The sequence below is a fragment of the Onychomys torridus genome, chromosome 8 (genome assembly GCF_903995425.1).
Source record: "Onychomys torridus chromosome 8, mOncTor1.1, whole genome shotgun sequence".
Classification (NCBI taxonomy): domain Eukaryota; kingdom Metazoa; phylum Chordata; class Mammalia; order Rodentia; family Cricetidae; genus Onychomys; species Onychomys torridus.
In genome coordinates, this window is record NC_050450.1 from 52,117,067 (window position 1) to 52,137,148 (window position 20,082).

The 20,082-nt window shown below is 47.4% G+C and overlaps 1 protein-coding gene across 1 annotated transcript in view; it reads right to left on the minus strand.

Moving 5' to 3' along the window:
• Positions 1 to 2,391: 2,391 nt before the first annotated feature.
• The window catches only part of Hs3st3b1 (heparan sulfate-glucosamine 3-sulfotransferase 3B1), a 36,152-nt gene continuing 18,461 nt past the window's right edge, over positions 2,392 to 20,082 (minus strand). The window contains exon 2 of the mRNA XM_036198273.1: positions 2,392 to 6,218. Within this exon, the coding sequence (XP_036054166.1) occupies positions 5,600 to 6,218 (619 nt within the window). The 3' untranslated portion in view covers positions 2,392 to 5,599. The remainder of the gene's footprint in view (positions 6,219 to 20,082) is intronic.

Consider the following 20,082-nt stretch of genomic DNA (forward strand, 5'->3'; position numbering starts at 1 on the left):
TTCTCTCCATCTTCCCCAAACAGCTCTCTAATTCCCATCCCTGTTCCTCTACCCAAGAGGTCCTCTTGGTGAGAGTCAGTGCTTTCCAGCGTGAAAAGGGTGAGTGTACAAATGATTTGGGGAAGGTGCTCCTGCTTAATGCGTATCTGGGTTTAACACTAAGTAACACTGAGCAGCAGGCGACACCTTCAATAGTCTTCCGTTCTTCCAGCAAGATTCTGAGTTCTATCAAATGCCCATCTTACAGCAGTACCCCTGCCAGGAATAGTGAGCCCAACCAAGACTGGTGGGGCTTTTGCTACACTGTCTCTGCAGATGTTAGCATCATTTATTCTCACACGCTTTATTATATCCTTAAGGAGCAGGTATTGTTTGTGGGGTCCATGCTGACTTCAAATGCACAGTTCCACCTCAGCACCCCGAGAATTTGGATTGTGGTAGCACTCCACCATGCCTGGGTGACTACCTCCTTTTCATATGGCTAGTGCTCATGGATTTCCACTTAGAATTGTAATGTTCCTTTTGAAACTGAGTCAGATGACCCGAGTTCTATCTTTAGGACCCACATGGTAGAAGGAGGGAGCTCCTTCAAGTTGTTCTCTGAGCATGTGTGTGCGCACACTGCGCGCGCGCGCGCACACACACACACACACACACACACACAAATGTAATAAAGTTTTTTAAATTAAGGTTTTTCTTCCATGAAACTACACCTGGGTATAGTGTTTTGCATTTGGGGAAACTAACTTTTGTTTAAAGAGAGAAGCAGAAACTGAGCAATCCTAACTTTCAAGTGGTCGTTACTGGCTTATCATTTAGGTTTTGTGAAACAAGAAACTGGTCTCACTGTGACCTTTATTCTTAAGGAAGCAAGGACGATTCCTCAGGTTCTGAGAGCCCCAGTTCTTCCCTACCCTAATGCCATGTTGACAGTCCCTCTCTCAATTCCTGGGTCAAAGTGAATTAGCCCCTGAGGTGGAGCCCTTGAATCAGTTATTTGCAAACAGGACTGATACCACTTGGACAGACGTGCAGTGCCTAATTTTTTCTGTTGAGAACTGTCCACCTACAGAGAATGACCTTGACACAACAGTCTGCTTTGATCATTCCTTTTGCTTATGTGGCAAATGTATGAAAATAAAGTCCTTGCTGAGCTGACATTTGCACCTGGGAGACACGTTTGTGTTTACACGCTATTGGACAGAAGGGCCTGTACATACAGATGTTACCCTGTGATACATGTTTGTGTTTACATGCTATTGGACAGAAGGCCCTGTACATACAGATGTTACCCTGTGATACGTTTGTGTTTACATGCTATTGGACAGAAGGCTCCATACATACAGAAGCAATATTTGTGAAACATGCAAACTTCTGTATCTAGAAAAATTAAAACAGGTTCTTGTTTTAATAATTAAGTACAATAAGAATCAGTCAAGTTTTTGTTATTGTTGGGTTTTTGTTTTGTTTTGTTTTTACATAAAAGCCTATAATCATGCAGATGTTACACTATGTCAGAAAGAAAACAAGGTAGTTTTGGGAAAACTAAATGTCCAGGCTCTATCTTTACCTCACAGATAAGGATCCCACTTAACATGAGCACACACAGAAGATGTGAGAAAGGAACACTGTTATTTAAATGCACCCAGCCATGGGTGCATGCTCACACCAGATCTTTAAGGACATGTGACTGCCCACTCCTACTCACCTTGGCTCTGGAAGCCCTTGACACACAGTGACTTCAGTAGCTTAGAATCCTGAGTAATGGACAATATATGGTGGGGTGGTGGAAGCTTCCCCCAGAGCACAGGGCTCTCACACTCTGTCTTTCTTTAACAGTCATTTAACAGAAAACCCATCCACAGTATTTACGGAGCAATTGGCTTTTGTTATTTCACCTTTAAAGGATTGAAAAATCAGGGCTAGCAATTCGCCTCAGTGGGTGAAGGTGCTTGTAACCTTTTCTGATGACCCGGGTTCAATCCTGAAGACTACATAGTAGGAGAGAAACAGATCTTGCCACTTGACCTACACACACACACACACACACACACACACACACACACACACACACGAATGCTCGTGGGCCCTAAATAGAATGATTTTAATGTAATAACAAATTGGGCTGAAAAATCAGCAGAAGCCTGTAATTCTAGCATCCAGGAGCCAGGCAAGGATTGTTAGGAGTCTGATGCCAGCCCAGGCTATAGTGCGAGACTGTTTCAGAAACATAAACAATAAATAAAGAAGCCTGAAAAAGATATCTATCCACCTGCCTCAGAATGACTTTGTGAGTGTGCAAACATATCCATCCACCTTGACAAGTTACTGAAGAATACCACTATCTTCTCCCAGCTGCCACACCCAGCAGAACAGGAACATACCCACATGTTGGTAAAATATATTTTATTTGTCCATACAAAGAAAAAGTATGAATTACGAGAATTTCATTTGCCTAGAAACATCTTTCTCTGTGTAAAATTAATTTGTGTTATACATAGGACAAAATACTTGATTTAATTTTTTTTTTGTACATATTGGCTATCCTACCATCCATGTTATAGAAGACAAGCGGCTGGAACTTGCACAGCATTTTTGATTACTGGGCTGAATGAAACTCAGTCATAAATTAATGTTATAAAAATGAAAACAACGAAAGAACTAACCACACCTTCCAAACTCAGGAAGCATTCTTTCTGGAAAAACTGAAAAAAGAACTGATACTGATCTCTGCGCCAACTCCTTAGACACTCACTAACGTGGCTGTGGAGCCTTCCATTTTCCTTTCTTAGGAAAACAGCCAGGCAGGATCTGCAACTGGGTTTCCCCCAGGGGCTCAAGCTCATCTGTCACTCAAAATGACTCTCGAAGAGTCTCTCCCCTCCCTCACCCCCCCAGAACATCTCTCCTCCACCATCCAATGAAGAGTTTATTCCTTAGTCATTCTGCCTGAAATACCTTTGTAGGTACTACAGAGTAAGTGAACACACCTGCATGCAAACATCCCCAAGAAGGCTTTCCATGGATAGGAATCATCATCATCATCATCATCATCATCATCATCAAAGTTTTTGTGGGCTTTTTGTTTGTTTGTTTGATTTCAAACAAGAGAAACTTTTGAGAAATAAAGTACACCAGGAATATGTCAGAGCTTTCCTACATAAACTGGAAGAAACTGCAAACATGTGGTGGGACAAACTGCCAAGACATGACCTGGTGTCTGTCTCCTAGCAGCTCAGAAGTGAGGCTCAGTAGCTCTGCAGATGGCCAGGACAGGAAGAGACCTACGGCTTAATTTTCCATGTTGCCTAACTTCTCCGAAAAGAGGCCATGTGGGTCAGTAATAACTATCACATGATGAAGCAGCATCCTGGGCAGATGCAGCATCCGGATCAGTCAGGAACTGTAAGCAATCAGGGCCTGATGAAGAGGCGCACATGCTGTTTGATTTATCTGACTAACACTGAAAACCTCCCCCTGCTCCATCAGCACTAATTACTGACACCTGCTTAGATTCAAGGACTTGACTGGGAACAGAATCTTGTCTCACTTCAGTGTTCACGACTAAATGACCTCCTTCTACCTCAATGTCTCCTGTTTTTGTTATCATCTAAAGCTTGGGAAACTCACACATTTTCCTCCCACTTGGCTGGGTACCCTTCTCTGAACTCTCTGCACTTCTATTTCATGAGTTACATCAGACTCTGCAAGCAGCCAGGAAACCTTGGTGAAGGCCTCTGACACAGCCTCTGCCTGTGAGCAAGATTCTGCTCTCTGTGAGGGACGGTGTCCTCATTCTGATTTCAATCAAGTGTGGTGAACACCTTTTCACAGGTGTTTCCACACTCCAGCAGCCAGCCAGGAGATGCTAGAATTGTGGTGTCGGCCTAAGTGTATGGACAGAAAAAAATGAACAGATAACCATGAAATGGGCTGGAGATGTGGCTCAGTGTTTGCCCAGTGTGCAAAAGGCCCACGGTTCTATGCCCAGCTCTGCAGAAGAAAAATAAAAGAATAAACATAGCTGACAATCACCTTCTTCCCGTGCTAAGCCTGCCCAGGGAACATTTTGCTGCCCAGAATAAGCTAATTCAAGCTGGGCTATAACTTGTAGGAAATCACAAATTTGCTTACCCAAAAATCCCTAAAGACCATGGACACCTCTCACTAGTTTCTAAAGACACCATGTCTTCTCTTTCCATGTAACCTTGCTCATCCAGTCAAGTTAGCCCATAAAATGTCCAAAACAATCCTTTGTAAATATCACAGTGCAGCCGTTTCAACCATCCATGCATTTCTGATGAAAATCTAACTCAGATAGCAATCCTTTTGGGGTAGAATCATTCTGGTTTAGGAAGTAGAGGATTAACTGAATGTATCATGATGTCATGTCACTACACAGCTATAGAACTGCCACTAACAGGCCAAAGAACCTCCCAACACAGAGGTACAGGGAGAATTGTCTGCGTATTTAATAGCAACTTTTCTGCTAAGACCCCACTGCCACAGGGGAGGCTGCGCAAGCGTCAGACTTGAGCGTCTGCAAGCACCAGCTTTCCAAGCCTGGGCCCTGGAGGGCCATCCTTCAAACCCTGCTCTGGTCATTGCCTACAGAGCATCTCTGGGGTGGCCTAGGTCTTTCAGAGGCATTTGGCTGCAATTCGGGGCATCCTCTTCCTCTGCCAGGCTGCTCATCAAATCTGAGTGTTTGGTTTTGTCTTGTTTCGTTTTGTTTTCTCCTCTCTACGGAGGCCATGAGCCTACTGCCCAGCACCAGTTGGGTCTAGACACAGCAATACCTCTCTAAACGCTGATATTGAAGGATACATCTGACCCCTATGGGTCTCAACATCCAGCACCCTAGGTTTGCACCAGTGGCTCTCCATATGGAAGCCTGGGAGACTCTTTGGTGTGTCACAACAGAACTGTCTGACTGAAGAAAGGAGCATGGGGTGGTGCACTCTTACGCAAATGAGCATCACCTTTTTTGTAAAGCAGCACTGAAGCGTCTTACTTGTGGGATCTGGGAAAGGGGTCGATTGTTTGTATACACTTACAGCTAGCCAAAATGGACGGAGGGGATTCGGGGTCATGAGGACATGGGTCCCTGTAAGGGAGGCGAGTAAAACTCACCTTGGCGCTACATCAGTGGGGGTGATGAACTGCTTATGTGAATTCCACCTTCAGACTGCAGCATGCTGAGGCAGTTCAGTGTTTCCAGGAGGTACCCAGGCAAGAACACACTTCAAACCAGCTGAGGCAGCCAAGACCCAAGGAGATAGCAGGTGGAGGACCCAAGGTGATTGAAGGCTGAATACCCGTAACGAAAATCTCAAGTTGTGCTTTTCTTCTTCTTAAATACAACGGGGAGGGGGCGGGGGGAACATGGAAGCACCATCGATTGTGAGGGACAGAACAAAATATCGGAGTTAAACACTTTGGAATGTTAACAGACCGTGACTCGAACTCTCTGCAGAGTGTGGCTAGGCAGCTTAGTGAATTAATTGCTTGTGAATTAAAAATAAATTATTATAAAATAGATTTCTGTACATTTTACATACATATACTCTCTCTCAATAGATAAACCCCGAGGGGAGACTCAGTCCCAGCCGAAGTCGCGGCCGGTCATCTGGTAGAACTTGCGGTTGAAGGGCCGGTAAAAGTCACGCAGCTGCCGCAGCACCTCGCGCGCGATGGCGGGATGCGCGCGTCCCTTGGTCTTGCCCAGGCAGTGCGGCTTGCCGCTGCCCTCCGCCTTCTTGAGGCACGGGAAGCCCTTGGTCTGGTTGAAGTAGAAGTGCTTGTCGGTGATGATGCGCTTGAGGCCCAGGAAATCCTGCACGCGGCGCAGCTCCCCGGCCGGGTCGCTGACCAGCCGCTCCCCGCTCACGAAGAGCATCTGGCCGAGCGGGAAGTGGCGCAGCCAGGGCTCCAGGTGCTTGGCGTACAGGCCGATCTGGATGGCGCTCCAGGATGTGTCGATGAGGCCCGCGCTGCGGTTGCGGAAAGTCAGGCTCTCGAAGCTGGGGATGTCCGGCCGCTTGGACAGCGTCTGCGTGTAGTCCGAGATGGCCCTGGTCACCGGGTCGCGCACCACCACGATGAGCTTGGTGTCCTTGGACATGGCCGAGATGCGTGCCGGTGCCTCCCGGGTCACGAAGTAGCTGGGCGTCTTCTCCATGGTGATCTGTCCCTCCAGGGTTCTGGGCATCAGGTCCCTGCAGAAAGCAAAGAAATAATCTGGGGTCAGAAAATGGAGCCTCTAGTTGGGCGGTGATGGCACACACTTTTAATCCCGGCACTCCAGAGGCAGAGGCAGGCAGATTTCTGCGAGTTCGAGGCCAGCTTGGTTACAGAGCGAGTTCCAGGACATCTAGAGCTACACAGAGAAATCCGGTCTCCAAAAACAAACAAACAAACAAAAACAAAAAACAAAGAAACAAAAAAAGGAGCTTCTTCAGCCTCCTGGCTCAATGTCACATCTAATCCAGGCTCCCTCTTATAATTGAGGCCATTTTTCAAAACAAACATGAAACAGGATTTTAGAAGTAGGGTGCATTAATGCGACCCCAACCCCAGGCTTGGAGGCCACATAGCTCCCAGCTGAAGCATCTTCTCTCTAGGCCAGTTTCTCTGAGTTGCTGGTGTGGGTGTTGCCTCTCCTTAAATTAACTCAAGGAATCTCGTTTTCACAATGCCCCCCCCCCCCCCCCGACACACACACACCTGACAGGTCTTTTCTCAGAAATGGTACTGTCCATCAGTCCTTCACATGTCTACCAAGCCCAGACGGTCTTGGGCACCAGAAATGTGACTTGACAAAATGGTCAAAAAGCAACCAAGCAGGCAATATCCAAAAAACGCGACGAGGTCAGTAAAGACAGACAGAAACATACCACATGAAAATCTCAAGACACAATTTGAGAAACTTCCAAAAAAATCTTAGATTCCATTAGAACAAAATAATTACAAGCTATCTACCAGAGTATTAATTTCACCAAAAGCACTAGATAACACTGTTGACACAGTCAACATAGGTCGTGGTATCTGGACTGGATTTTTGCATTGGTAAATGATAATCATTTTGACTATGTAATTCAATTATGTGGCATCTTGGTTACAAGATGTGAAAACAAAAGGCAGAAGAATTAGCCACCATTTGTAGTAGTTTGTGGTATTCCATAGATTATGATATGTGACCATGAAATGACTGCTATGAAGCTGGGGATGGGTGGGGGCCAAGCCCTGAATCTAGGATTGAGGAGTCTGGATCCTGTCAGTCTACTTGAGGACATTTTCAGTAAGTTGGATGAAGAAGCTCTAGGAAGTAAATCAGCACCCATCAAAGACAAGCAAAGGGGAGCATGGGAGAAAAGGATCAGGGAACTCTGGGTAGGGAGGGTGGCAGACAAGAATGAGAATATGGCATGCAGATATGCCTATCTCTGCAGGGGGCAAACTGAAGGACAGGGAGAAAGAGCGGAGCTGAGTGACATATCCTCCTATGGTGAGAGGTCCAGCTGTATGGACAATTCTAAAAAGGCTCCATGAAGTCAGAGGCCATGGGTATTTCCCCTGACCCCCTCATTCACACACACACACACACACACACACACACACACACACACACACTGTTCAATCCCCAGTGCCTGACATGGTGCACAGAACCCCAGCAGGTGTCCGCTAAATAAACAGAAACAGTGACAAAGTGACAGGTAAGTGGTCTTGCTGATAGGTAAGCCCCAAATGGAAATAGTAAAGGCCAATGTCTGCACTTTGTTTCACAGTGTGAGTGAGCTGGACTGGGAATCCCTCTCTACTGCTTCACAGCTGTATGGCCAGGAGATGAGTTAATCAACATCTCTGAGCTCTGGTACCCTAATGTGCAAAATAGGAATTCCATCTACCTGCTGAGTTATTGAGAGAATTAAAAAGGAGGATTTCGGAGCCACAGAAATCTAGCTTAAGGCTTGAAGGATGTGGGTCTGGAGGTCAGGCCTAGGTTCAGCTCTTGCCTTTGCTGCTTGTTACTTTGACTTTCTTATTTGGGGGGAGGGGGCTCTTCTCGTCATCTGTGAAAATGGAGATACTTACCTCGTCAGGGATCGATGGGGATAAAAATCGTCAGTAATCAATATGTAGCGCATACATGACATGCTCGCCTTGTCTGGTGCATGCCCGGTAATATCACTCTAGCCCCATCATCTATTACTCCCACACGTATGATTCCTGCCAGGGAGCTCTATCAAAGGAGGTACATCAAGTAAGTAGGCACCTGATTTGGTCACAGATCTAGAGTCACCTATTAGCCGTATGGTAGAGATTCTGATGGATTTTTGCCTGAGTACAAGGATGAAAAAAAAAGAGAAATTCTCACCCTTTTTTAGTAAATATTTCCTTCTCAGCAGGCAGAACATTCTAAGTGTCTAATTTCAAGCCATCATACTGCCTGCTGCAGGAATCAGAGCACATTTTTAGAAATGACGGCATAAAGTTTATTACATAAGACAGAAAGTTTTGTTTGCTGGAGAGCGCAGCTCCTTCCAGGACAAGCCCACTGGGAGTTAGTTCCACACGAGCACGCGTCACCTGGTCTAGAGGAAGCTCCCCTCACAGCCCCGCTGGGTGCTAAAGCCAGATTAACCCACTTTGCCCACTTAGTGTAGGGTAGTGGTGCCATCAGGCCGAGGTAATCAAGGATTAAGGAGTCCCAGCTCTCAGCCAACTTAGCACGTCTCTAAAAAGTGGGTCAGCTCAGACACGGGCCAGGTTTCTTCTCTGCGCTGAGCTGTCTGTGACTGGGCAGCTTATAAGAAGTCCAGACTCAAAATGAAAGCAAGATGGCTGTGTCGAGAAGCAATCAGTGTTGTGGGTTGTTTCTTTCCAACCCTTCCTTCACCCCCAGTGGGTGGCCAGAGCCACTAGAGATTGGTGGACTCAGGATACCTGTCTTCAGAGATGCATCCCGACCTGACATAGACTTTGAAGTCTGGCCCTGGTGTACCTCTCAAGACCACAGTGCATTAAAGACTGTGTGACCCTGGATGGGTGACCTACCCATCCATGTGACAGCTTCCTCAGCTGAACACTGACAGCAAGGATGGTGTCCTGCTCTTACAGGTGTTTAGGAAGCTGATCTTCGTACCCAGACTGGTGGTACCTTGTTGGCAGTAGGAAAACACTACCCATCACCTTCTGCCAGGATCTTGGCAAGACAGAGCGGAGTGTCTGCACACGGAGCCCTGGTCATTCCGCCAGCTCTACCCACAGTCAGCAATAGATACAAGGATCTGCTCTCAGCCTGCCTGGCTCCACGGCATCCCTAAGGAGCACCTGGTGGAAACTGAACAAAATGTCTCAATTGTCACTTGTGAATAGGAAGCCATACAGCAGGAGGAGTGAAAAGGAACAGCGGCTGCGTCACAAAGTCCCGAATTACGGGCACTTACTGTGCCTGAACACCTGCTCGTCTGCTAGAGCATTATGGGACATTGACTGGGGAAACCACTGTCTCCAGACATGCCTCACGGGACATTCCTCAAACTACAGGATTCTGAGAGCCAAGGGAGCTACTTCTGTGACTGTGACACCCAGTGCCTGGTGTGACAGAATCTGAGGTTGCTCTCCCCAGTGAGTCTGATGCAGACGGTGGACAGTCAGAAGTGAGTGTGTGTGTCTGGGTTCTCCACCACTAAATGCTTCCAGAACCCCCTCTGCAGACTCCAGGCCCATCGATGTCAGGCTCTGGAGCTCTGACAGATCTGGCATCGATCTCTCACACAGCTACAGATCAGCCTAAGGGGAAGGCTCAGAGGCCTGACTCAAAATTAGTCAAGGGCTGAACCATTGTTGCCACCAAGCAGGGAACAGAGCACCACCTAAACATATGAAGAACTTACACGGAACTTTCCAGGTGCTTCCAGGAAGTCCTCTCCTTCTACTTGGAGCTGACCTTTTCCTCCCATCCCACCAGCAGGTTCCGAAGCCAGGTTCTTCCCACATGCACACACCTTCCACAACCTTCTTGAGCTCAACAGTGGTTCAGAGGAGAAAGGGTAAACTAGCAGCCAAGGGCAAGACCCTTCCCTCTCGAGTAGGCTGCCGGCCCACACCAGGCATCCCAGAGGCCACTGCAGCCCCAGGCTGGCCCCCACAGAAGCACATCCCATGGGGTAATTGAGCTGCTCATTACGAAAGCCAGTTTCTCAAATGGATAGTCACAGCTAATAATTATGCTGTGCTTTGGAGGCTCACAAAGGAACTTTCACATGCATTATCTGATTTAATCCCTCACCACAGGCCTTTGAGGTAGGTATTGTAATCCCCAATTTACTTATGAAGAAGCTGAGTCTAAAGCAAAGAGGGTGATGTGTGGGTCACAGAGCTGGGACTGCTGGTGCACCCCATTCCACCCATCCCCATCTCTCCCTGATGGTAATCCTTGTGTCTGAACAAGACTAAGAGTGCTTGGAGCTTGGCACATCTCTTTTTAGATGCCGGTGTGTTGGTAGATTAAATACCTCTGGTTCATAGATTAGAATCTTAATGGTAGATACTTAAGTCCCAATCAGACCACTGCTGATCATAATTGTTCAAATAGGAGTCAGATTTCAAAACAATAAGCCTCTTTGGCCCACATATCCCCATGGTTACTTGCATTATAGGGTGCCTGGAAAATCACCAATGGTTCCCACAGTCCTGCCCTCCAGCACCCCTAGCTCAGCCCCCTTTTTCCCCTTTGCCACCTGGGTGGGAGACTACACCTCTCTGAAAGCACAAAACCCTGGTACACATCATGAATCAAGCAGGGTTGTGAAGCTGAGAACACAGGCCATCTCAGTCCAAGGCTAAGAAAGAGCCACTTCCCATAGTGCATGCGTGGAAACATCCCTTAGGATGGCCTGGGAGACACTGTCTTAACATGTGTGCCTACCACGGAAACAGAGTGACAGATAGCAGAAAGGATCCACTCCTCCAGTGAAACCTGCAGAGCAAGGCAGGCTTGTCACCCTATCTTAAAGCCTCGAGATGCCCAGGAACTCCCAGGGACACCCGTAGCCTGAAAGAGCTGGGCCTCAAAGCAGTACTTTGCAGGCTAGGCGGCCTTAGAGGGGCACAGGCTTTGACTCTGTGGGAATATTTACAAGGAAGACATGTGTATCTCACTGCTGCCCAAGTTCTGCTCTAGGTGAACACCAGAACCACCGAGGGTGGTTTAACAAGGACTAAATGCCTGGGCTCCACCCACACAGACCCAATGAACCAGGCCCTGGCTGGGCAGGGCTGCAGCATGGGACTCTATTTAACGATTCTCCTGTGCAGACAGGATGGGGCATCCATGGCCTTTGACTCTATCATGCACTTTGGTGCCCCACCCCCGCTACGGTGAAGAAATGAGGGGGGTACACACTGAAAATGCTGGTACTCTGGACTGAGAGCTGGAAGCCAGCTTTGGCCACATAGTGAATTCCAGGCCAGTCTGGGTTGGTGTCATCTGATCCTGTCTCTACAAACGAAAACAAACAACAAACAAAAAAGTGGGGAGAGGAGGCCGGAGAGACAGCTCTGTAGTCAAGAGTGTATAATGCCTTGGAGAAGACTTGAGTTCGAGTCTCAGCACAAGAGACAGCTCATAACTGCCTACAACTCCAGCTCCAGGGGATCCAATTCGTTCTTCCGGCCCCTATAGACACTAGTACACACACACACACACACACACACACACACACACACACACACACATTTATGCAGACATACATAAAAATGAGATGAATCTTTTTAAAAGCACTCCTGGGGTACAATATTGTGAGCAGATATACAAGTTATTTGGTGAATCTAAGACTATTTGGGTCAAAGTCCCAGAGGTCAGGTGGGAAGAGCATTCCATTCTCTCAGCTGTCATTGTCCTTCATAGGAGTGGGGTTGTGCATCCTGGTGGTCTGCAAATTGCAGACATACAAATACAGTCAGGCTTACTGCAAACCGAAGCGAAGGGTGTCTCCTGTCACTGATTGCTCTCTTTCCACACACAGATCTGACTAGAGTAAAATAGAATGAGGCATCCGCAGCCGCTTGAAGCACACCCCTACTCATGCGACCAAGGAAAACCAAGAGGTACACCTCCTTTCATTGCCAAAGGCTAGACCACACGGTGCCAAGCAGAAGGAAGAATAAACTCTCCATCACCTTGTTGGTGCTTTTTCTCGAAGCTGGTGGTTTAAACCCCCTATTTTTAAAAGTCTCATAGAATTCCAATGAATGTAAAAATTGGCAGCTAGAGCTGGGCATGGTAGCACATGCCTGGAATCCCTGCACTTGGGAAGCTGAGGCAGGAGGACCGCTTCCAGTTAGAGGCCCATATAGCTGCTAACTGAAAAAGGAAAGAGGAGGGGGGAAGGAAACAAGGCTCTTGCGCTGTTTGCACCGCCTTTTGGTGGTGATGTTAGACGTTTAACCAGGGCCATGCATTGCTAAGTAAGTGCTTTAGACTCTAAACCCTCTTTTTATTTGGATGCAGGATCTCATTAAGTTGCCTGGACTGGTCTTGAACTTGTGATTCTTCTGCCTCAGCTTCTGAAGCCAGTGGACTTACAGGCCTGCAAGGATTGGTTATCCTTTCTAATATTCAGGCGGGGAAGATAAGGTGGACAACTAGTGTCCCAGCCTAGGGTCTGGGTATCAGATATTCCATGCCATTCTTTGCAGACTAGAGAACTCAGCACAGAAGTGGAGTCCATGAATGCTGGTCAGTTTCCCCCAGAAGAGAATCAGAGTCCACTAGCAGCATCCCAAGCCCTAGTAGGGCTTCTAAGCCTGGCTGGAAGCAGGTTGTTAAATACAAAGCCTGGGGGAGTAAGAAATGAGAATGGACCAGAGAAGTTCTACAAAGCACTGATTTTGAAGTTTCTGAGCACCAAATGATTCCCCCAATTTTCTTCCTTTGTTATTGTTCTTCTCTTTTTTTCCTCTCTAGCAATACCCCCGTCTGACCATCCAGCAATGGAATTCACTGCTTGAACAGGAAAAGGACGCAGCCGGAAAGGAAGATGATTAAACAGGCGTAACCCCCTCTCTGTAGCCTGACAGATGCTGGGTAGTCACACAAACCAGCTGACGCAAGGTAATGGCCTTCAGAGACTAGGCTGGTGCGGGACAGATGTGGTCTTCCTCTGTCAACTGAGGAGGGCTGAGCAGGCAGCGGCCATGTAAACCTCTTCCTCTTCCATAGACAATCACGTCCTTGCCAAGTTACAGAAATACCCCGTGTTTTCTGAATGTCAATAAAGACATTGTCTTCTATTAAAAGTTTTACTTTTTAAGCTTACAGGGAAAAACAAATCAATCATGCCCCGTACTAAGACTGTTGACAAATACACAGAATGAAACAGCCATCCTTACAACCATGAAGGAACAGTCTCACCATAGCCGAGCTCCCTGTGGCGCCCTGGCCCACCATGGCTTGGCATGCCCCCTAAAACAGGGCCAAAGGCTGACCAAGTCTCTGATGCCATTCCAGGGAAAATACAAGAGAAATGAGAAAATGGCCACTCAACATTTGACCAGATTTTGATAAAACAGATGAGTTTCTGAAGCACCAAAATGAAGTTATTCTGTGAGGCTCTCTGCTGCTAATCGGTGTGACCTCTTGGCTATATCCCCAGATTCTCAGGCCTTGGATCCCACATCTGTTAATTAGCCAGGAGAAGAGGCCAAAATGGCTCTGCCCATTCAGTTCCACGGCTCTGACCAAAAACTCAAGGCCCAGGCCAGGAAACGGATGACCCGCCCACTTAGCATTTCCGAAAAGCCCATGTCTAGCCTTGCACTGTTCATAGACGTGTGACAGAAGAACCGAGATTTCTAGGAAGACGGTGTCTCACACCCCTTTCAAAGAAAAAAAAAAAAAAAGGTTTCCCAGCAGGTCCCAGCAATAAGGAAGCTGCCTTGAAAAGTGGGAAAGTAAACCAAGTGTCCTTTTTTGAGCATCTGACAAACCCATAAACACTAGCAGCTGAACTAAAGATGTCCTGGGGTCCAGGGAGGGAGGGATGACTAGGCAGGAGGTGTTCCGGGGCAGGAAAACCTCCTAGGACACTTCAACAGTGCGGACGGGGAGTCTTAACCGGCTTTCCATTGCTACGATGAAGTACCCCAGAGAAACCACTTCCAGGGAAGAGAGGCTGGGCTCAGGGTTTCAGAGGTTCATTTCATGGGCCCTGGGCCCTGTTGCCTTTAGGCCTGCGTCAAGACAGAACGTCAAGGCAGTGGAGGATTGTGTCTGAGGTTCAGAGAGAGGAAAGGTTGGGAGAAGGCCAATGTCCCGCCAGGGGCACAGCCTGTAACTCAACTTCCTTCTACAAGGGTAACCTCCTAAAAGCTCCAGCAGCTCCCAATAGAGCAAAAGGGTTTGGGCGGAGGGCAACTGGCACTCCAGGCAGGCATGCTCCAGGGCCTTTCAAAAGAAACTCTAAGGAAGACAGAGTGCAGCAAAGCCCTGTGAAGGCCTGCCCTGCACTTGAAGAAGGCACCCCCAAATCCTCTGCCGTGTGATAATCAAAGTCACAGAGAGCCTCGGGAGTGAGAGGACAATTGTGCCTCCCGTGTGCTCTTCGGCAGGAAGACAGTACCCAGCCAAGGGCTGTGGAAAGAGCTAGCCTGTGTGTGCCCGGACGGACAGCCAGCCAGTGAGAAGCGGAAGCCGACCTGGGGGTCTTTCTTTACAGCGCACCCCTCTTTCTTCCCAGGGGGCTCCATGTGGTGGAGGAGGACCATGCTATCAGTTGTCAGTATGGGCCTTCATCTGGGCCTTCTCACTTCCTCAGAGGCCTGGAGCCCACCAGCCGCTGAACCCCTTCAAAGGGCCACATCTCCATAAGTAACTGTCTCCCTTTGGGGGAGATGTTTGCATATCAAAGCACTCCTCTGGGAGAGTTTAAAATAATTTCAAATGAAACTGTAAATAGTCTAGATTTCAGGTCTTGCGGAAGTGATGTCATGATTCTTTAAAAGTTCGTCCTTCTTTCACTTTTTTTTTTTAAGGTAATGGGTTGGAAAGAAGAGAAATAACAAAGGAGAGCTCCCCAGTCCTGGCCCCAACCCCTGCCCAAGGATTTGGCCTCCATTGTCCTGGAGTTTCAATGCTGAAATAAAAAGCTTCTCAATGCTGGGGGTGGGGTGGGAGGTGCGAATGAGCATCTCCCTGCCAGGCAGCTGGAGGGAGCCCCCTTTCCTTGGGGCCTTTGCCTGGGTCTTAGGCCCAGCTCACAAAGGGGGTGGTTCCTGTTCCGGGAAGGGGCTGGGCCTTGGAGGGGGAGTGAAAAGCTAATGGGCTTTTGTGTTCCAGATCCCTGAGCTTCTGCTTCTGTTTACTGGGTCTCACTGAGGCCTGAGGGGGACAAATCTTGCAAAATCTGAAGGATCTGTGTCCTCTTTCCTGAAAAAAAAAAGAAAACTTAAAATCATCAGAAAGAAAGACAGCAGATTTTTCTGGCCAGACCTAGTAGAAAGCAAAAGCAAAAAAAAAAAAAAAAAAAAAAAAAAAGCCGCTGGAGACCCAGAATGAGATGGAATGGCCCAAGATCCTACTGTGCATAGTCTCTGCACGGTTGGTCCCCTGGTCCCCAGGGTCAAGATTACCCAAGGTGCATGCAGATCCAGTCCTGGGACTTCACCTTCCAACTAGGAGTCAAGTTTAGGCAACTTGGTGGTGGTGGTGGTGGTGGTGGTGGTGGTGGTGGTGGTGGTGGTGGTGGGTGCACAGAATCACTCAAGAGCTTCAGACCTCTTGGGCAGCCCTGGTTAACACAGAACCAATGGAAATCTCATAGTAAGACCCCACCCCACCTGACCCCAGATACATAGGGAGGGACAGAGAGCCAGCTTCTCTACATAGTGGCCCACTAGCCTAAGAAACCCAGGGCTTCTGTCCCTGCCCTACCTGTGCACTAGGCTGAGACTCTGAACCCTGCCAAGCCTTGGAATCAGTGTTTCCAGTGTGTACAGATGAATGGATTTGGACCAGTGAGATGGCTCAGCAGGGGAAAGCATTTGCCCCTCAGGCTCCATGACCTCAGTTCAGTTTTTGGAACTGAAGGGAGAAGGGGAGAACCAACTCCCAAAAGTCAAAAGCCATCCTCTAATGTACACACACACACACACACACACACACACACACACACACACACACAGGAGCATGCGGGCACCAATACACAAACAATGACAATAATCATAATACAATAACTTTTATAAAATCAATGGATCGCTTTAAAGGTTGTGTAAAGTAACTCTTACAACTGCCCCCTTTCCATTCACCTTCCTCTATGGCCCACATTAGGTTGGCATGAGCCATCGGAGGGTAAGCAGAAACCATCAACACTTGATGGTTGAGTACTTACAAAATGCTCCTGGGAGGAGCATCATCCAGACCCCAGGAGATGTGACTGGGGAAAGGTCAGTGTCAAATATACCTTACATCTAGGCACCCACTTGTAAGCTGTCTGTGGTCCAGGTCTGTGAAACAGAAACATCCGTTTCCCTGGCCCTTCCTCTCCATTCTTTCCTTTCTTCCCCCTCCTCTTCTTCTCCTCCCTCCTCCTCCTCTTCCTCCTCCTCCTTCTCCTTTCTAGCATAGTTTGAAGGTGAATGAGCTCTGAAAACAGAAGAATTCTCTCAAGGTGAATGAGGTAGGCTATTCTCATTCCTTCGGATGGCTCCTAGCTCCGGGATTAGGGATGGACAACAGACACTGCACAGTCTTGGTTCTTAAATTCATAGATTTATTTAAAAACAGACATTTTAAAGAGTCCTGGTATCCCTTTGCACTCCGTGCCCTCTCCTTCTCAGTCCCAAGACGGGTGCCAGCCATAAAGACACTGGAGGCAGGACGTGGGGATGAGGCAGCTTTTCATACAGCAGATAGGAGTGGGGGACAGAGGTCCCTGAGAGGTGGTGAAAAGTCATCATCCAAGCCACCAGTGAGCTCCCTTCTCCCTCCTGGGAAGTTAAGTAGGAGATAATGACAAACGACCCTCCCCCTCTTCTGGGCATCCAGCAACCCTCCCACCCACCTTTTACTGCTTATCAACCCAAAATCTACAAGGAGAGCAGGTTCAGGGAAATGAATGCAAGCCCAGTCCTCTTATCACTGATTTAAAGAAACCCAGAACATTTTAGAAAACAAAAGAAGTGCTTTCTAACACAGCAACTCGGGAGGTGTGAAACCTGGAAAGGCTGCTGACTGAGGACCAGCTGCTGTCTCCCATCTGACAGGACTTCACTCTGGTTTATTTCCTGGTTGGCTTGAAGCTGACCAAGGAAAACTCTTAATTTAACAGCCACTGGAAGCCCCGGCAGGGATCCTCCCAGACCAGAGAGATGAGTGAGAGCTTTCAGCTTTCCACAATTGGAGCTTCCCAGAGTCAGCCCTCAGCAAGAGAAAAAGACTCCTCACACCATCCAGGCTCACTTTTTTGTTGCTGTAGTTAACCATGATTTCTAGAAGCTCCATGAATTTGCAACAGATACAGACTCCAATTTGCTTGGTGTATTTCCCAATGGAAGACGGGAGAAAGGGAAAGCTTCGGTGGCTGAAGCGATTGCTAAATACTGTACAGGATCTGACTATGTCTCATCGTCGTCATTGTCACTTTATTGTATCCTATGGAAACTTTTTAGAAGGTGGTGTTGCCTAACTGGTGAGTCCTTAGATCAAATCTTCAGCATCTCTCCTGCGTTCAGAAGAAAGCATCCTCACCCTGCCCCCACACCCACTTCAAGAGAACAAAAGTAGACACAACAAGGAAATCAAGTATGCCCACGCAGTTACTGAAGGAGCTAAGAATGACAGGAGATTAGCTGTTTACCTTGCACAAGGCTCACTGGAAAACTAGCCTGCTAGCTTCTTTATTTTTTAAAGTCCACATATCTGGCTTTCATTTCTTTCTTATTTTATTAATCTGGATGTTTTTGCCTGCATGTATGTCTGTGCACTACTTCCCCGTCTGGCACCTATGGAGGTCAGAAGGCATATTGGGTTCTCCTGGAACTGGAATTACAAACACGGACCCTTGTGCGGGTGCTGAGAATTGAACTCAGTACTTTGGAAGAACACCCAGTGCTCTGAACCCCTGAGCCACCTCTGCAGCCCCAAGCCTACATATCTGAAAGCAAAATACTTTGCTACATCTTACTACCTTCCATGTTTTGCTTTGTACTTATTAGACTGTGGATTTTTGTTTGTTTGCTTGCTTGCTTTTAACTTATTTATTTTTATTTTATGTGCATTGGTGTTTTGCCATGGGTGTTGGATCCCCTGGAACTGGAGTTATAGACAGTTGTGAGCTGCATGTGGGTGCTGAGAATTGAACCCGGGTCCTCTGGGAGAGCAGTCAGTGCTTTTAACCACTGAGCCAGACCCTGGGTTGTGAATTTTGAAGACATTTATCTTTGAAACAGCAATTGGTAAGATGGCAGAATATTAGGGAGCACCTGAAAGATGTCGAGGCATCCAAAAGGAATATGTGAGCTATGCTCGTGGATCAGAATGGAAGGTCACAGGGCAGACATGTAAAGAGAATTGGGGGCAACCCAGAAGGATAAATTATCAGGGGACCTCAGCCCCCAACTCTCAAAGATGACACATTTATGTATCACCATTCCTATTACGTTAAGTGACACAATTACATTAAGGAGGCCATCAACATTAAGAAGGTCCCAGGTTTGAATGCCAATCATAGGCAAAGAACAAATGTGCTCTGAGCTCAGAGAATCCATGCTACTTGAGAGGCACAATCAAACAGCCAGCAAGTGTCGGCCAGTAATAAGCTATGCCCTCTGGTTCAAAGTCATAAAAGACTATAGTCAGCGAAGAAGATGGCTGTAGCGAGCAGCCACAGGATGCACCCTTCTGCTTCGGTTGTTCTTAACGTCGGTTTGCCCGTCCAGGCATCCATCAGGCCATGGCAGTCTAAGGTGATCAAGACTGGAACAGCCACAAGAGGAAAGCAGGCTGACATTTAAACAGCACAGCCTCCATGAAGGATGAGTTAGTGAGGTGACTTCTGGGAGGGTTATTCCATACGCAGGAAGCCTCCCAATGGGTAGAGCCCATATAGCTCAAGACGAGAAAAAGAATTCATAAGGATGAAAGGAAGTTCCTGGAAGATGCCACACTTACGTTGGAGACTGGAGACTGACTGACTTGAGCTTTGTGAACCACGAGAAATTGGAATGCTGCAGATTACAAGCCTAAGTAATCTTGGGTTATCTTTATTCTCAATAGCCAATTATCACTCACCTCTCTATTTGAACTGTTACTCTTCTGACTATCAGATAAAAACCTCTAGAATGTATTAACTTAGCACCACATGCCACCAACCTCAAAAGTAAGACTGTCATCAGATAATGTCTCTGCCCTACAGCAGAATATCCCTACACCTGCCTGCTGCACTGATGTCCCCTTGAGTGTATCCGGAAATGCACTGATTCCCGACAGTGCTCTGTGACTATAGAAGTGTACATAAACGTCTTGAGGGTAGAACACGCCATTTGAGGTGACCTGAATTTCCATTGTCAGGCCGTGGTAACTCATATTTGGCTCAAAAAAAGGAATTCCTTCTTTTTCTCTCTTTCTTACCCCTCATCCCTCCCTCTGTCTCTCTCAATGTTTTGCAGCCCACACTGGCCCAGAACTCATGATCCTCCTGCCTCAGCCATCCAGGTATGGAGGTTACCCGTAAACACTGACACACCAGGCTCAGAGAACGAACTACCTTCCTTCCCATCGATGCTGAGGTGGCCCTCATCCACCCTGACCATCACTTCTACTCCATGATTCAACAGCCGTTTTTTTAAAAAAAGACAAATCAAATTCTTTTGACTTTTCCCTTAAAACAGTAAGATTCGCCTGTTTCTTTCACTAACAGCGGGTGAGATAAAACCCCTAATGTTATCTTGGTCTGTCTGTCCGCAACATGAGTCATGGTCCTTCCTTCTTCCCTCCCCTCCCTTCCTCTCTCCTTCTTTCATTATCCTGTAACAAAAAAAGCCTGGACGAACTTTGAGGTATAGCTGTGCCAGTGGCCA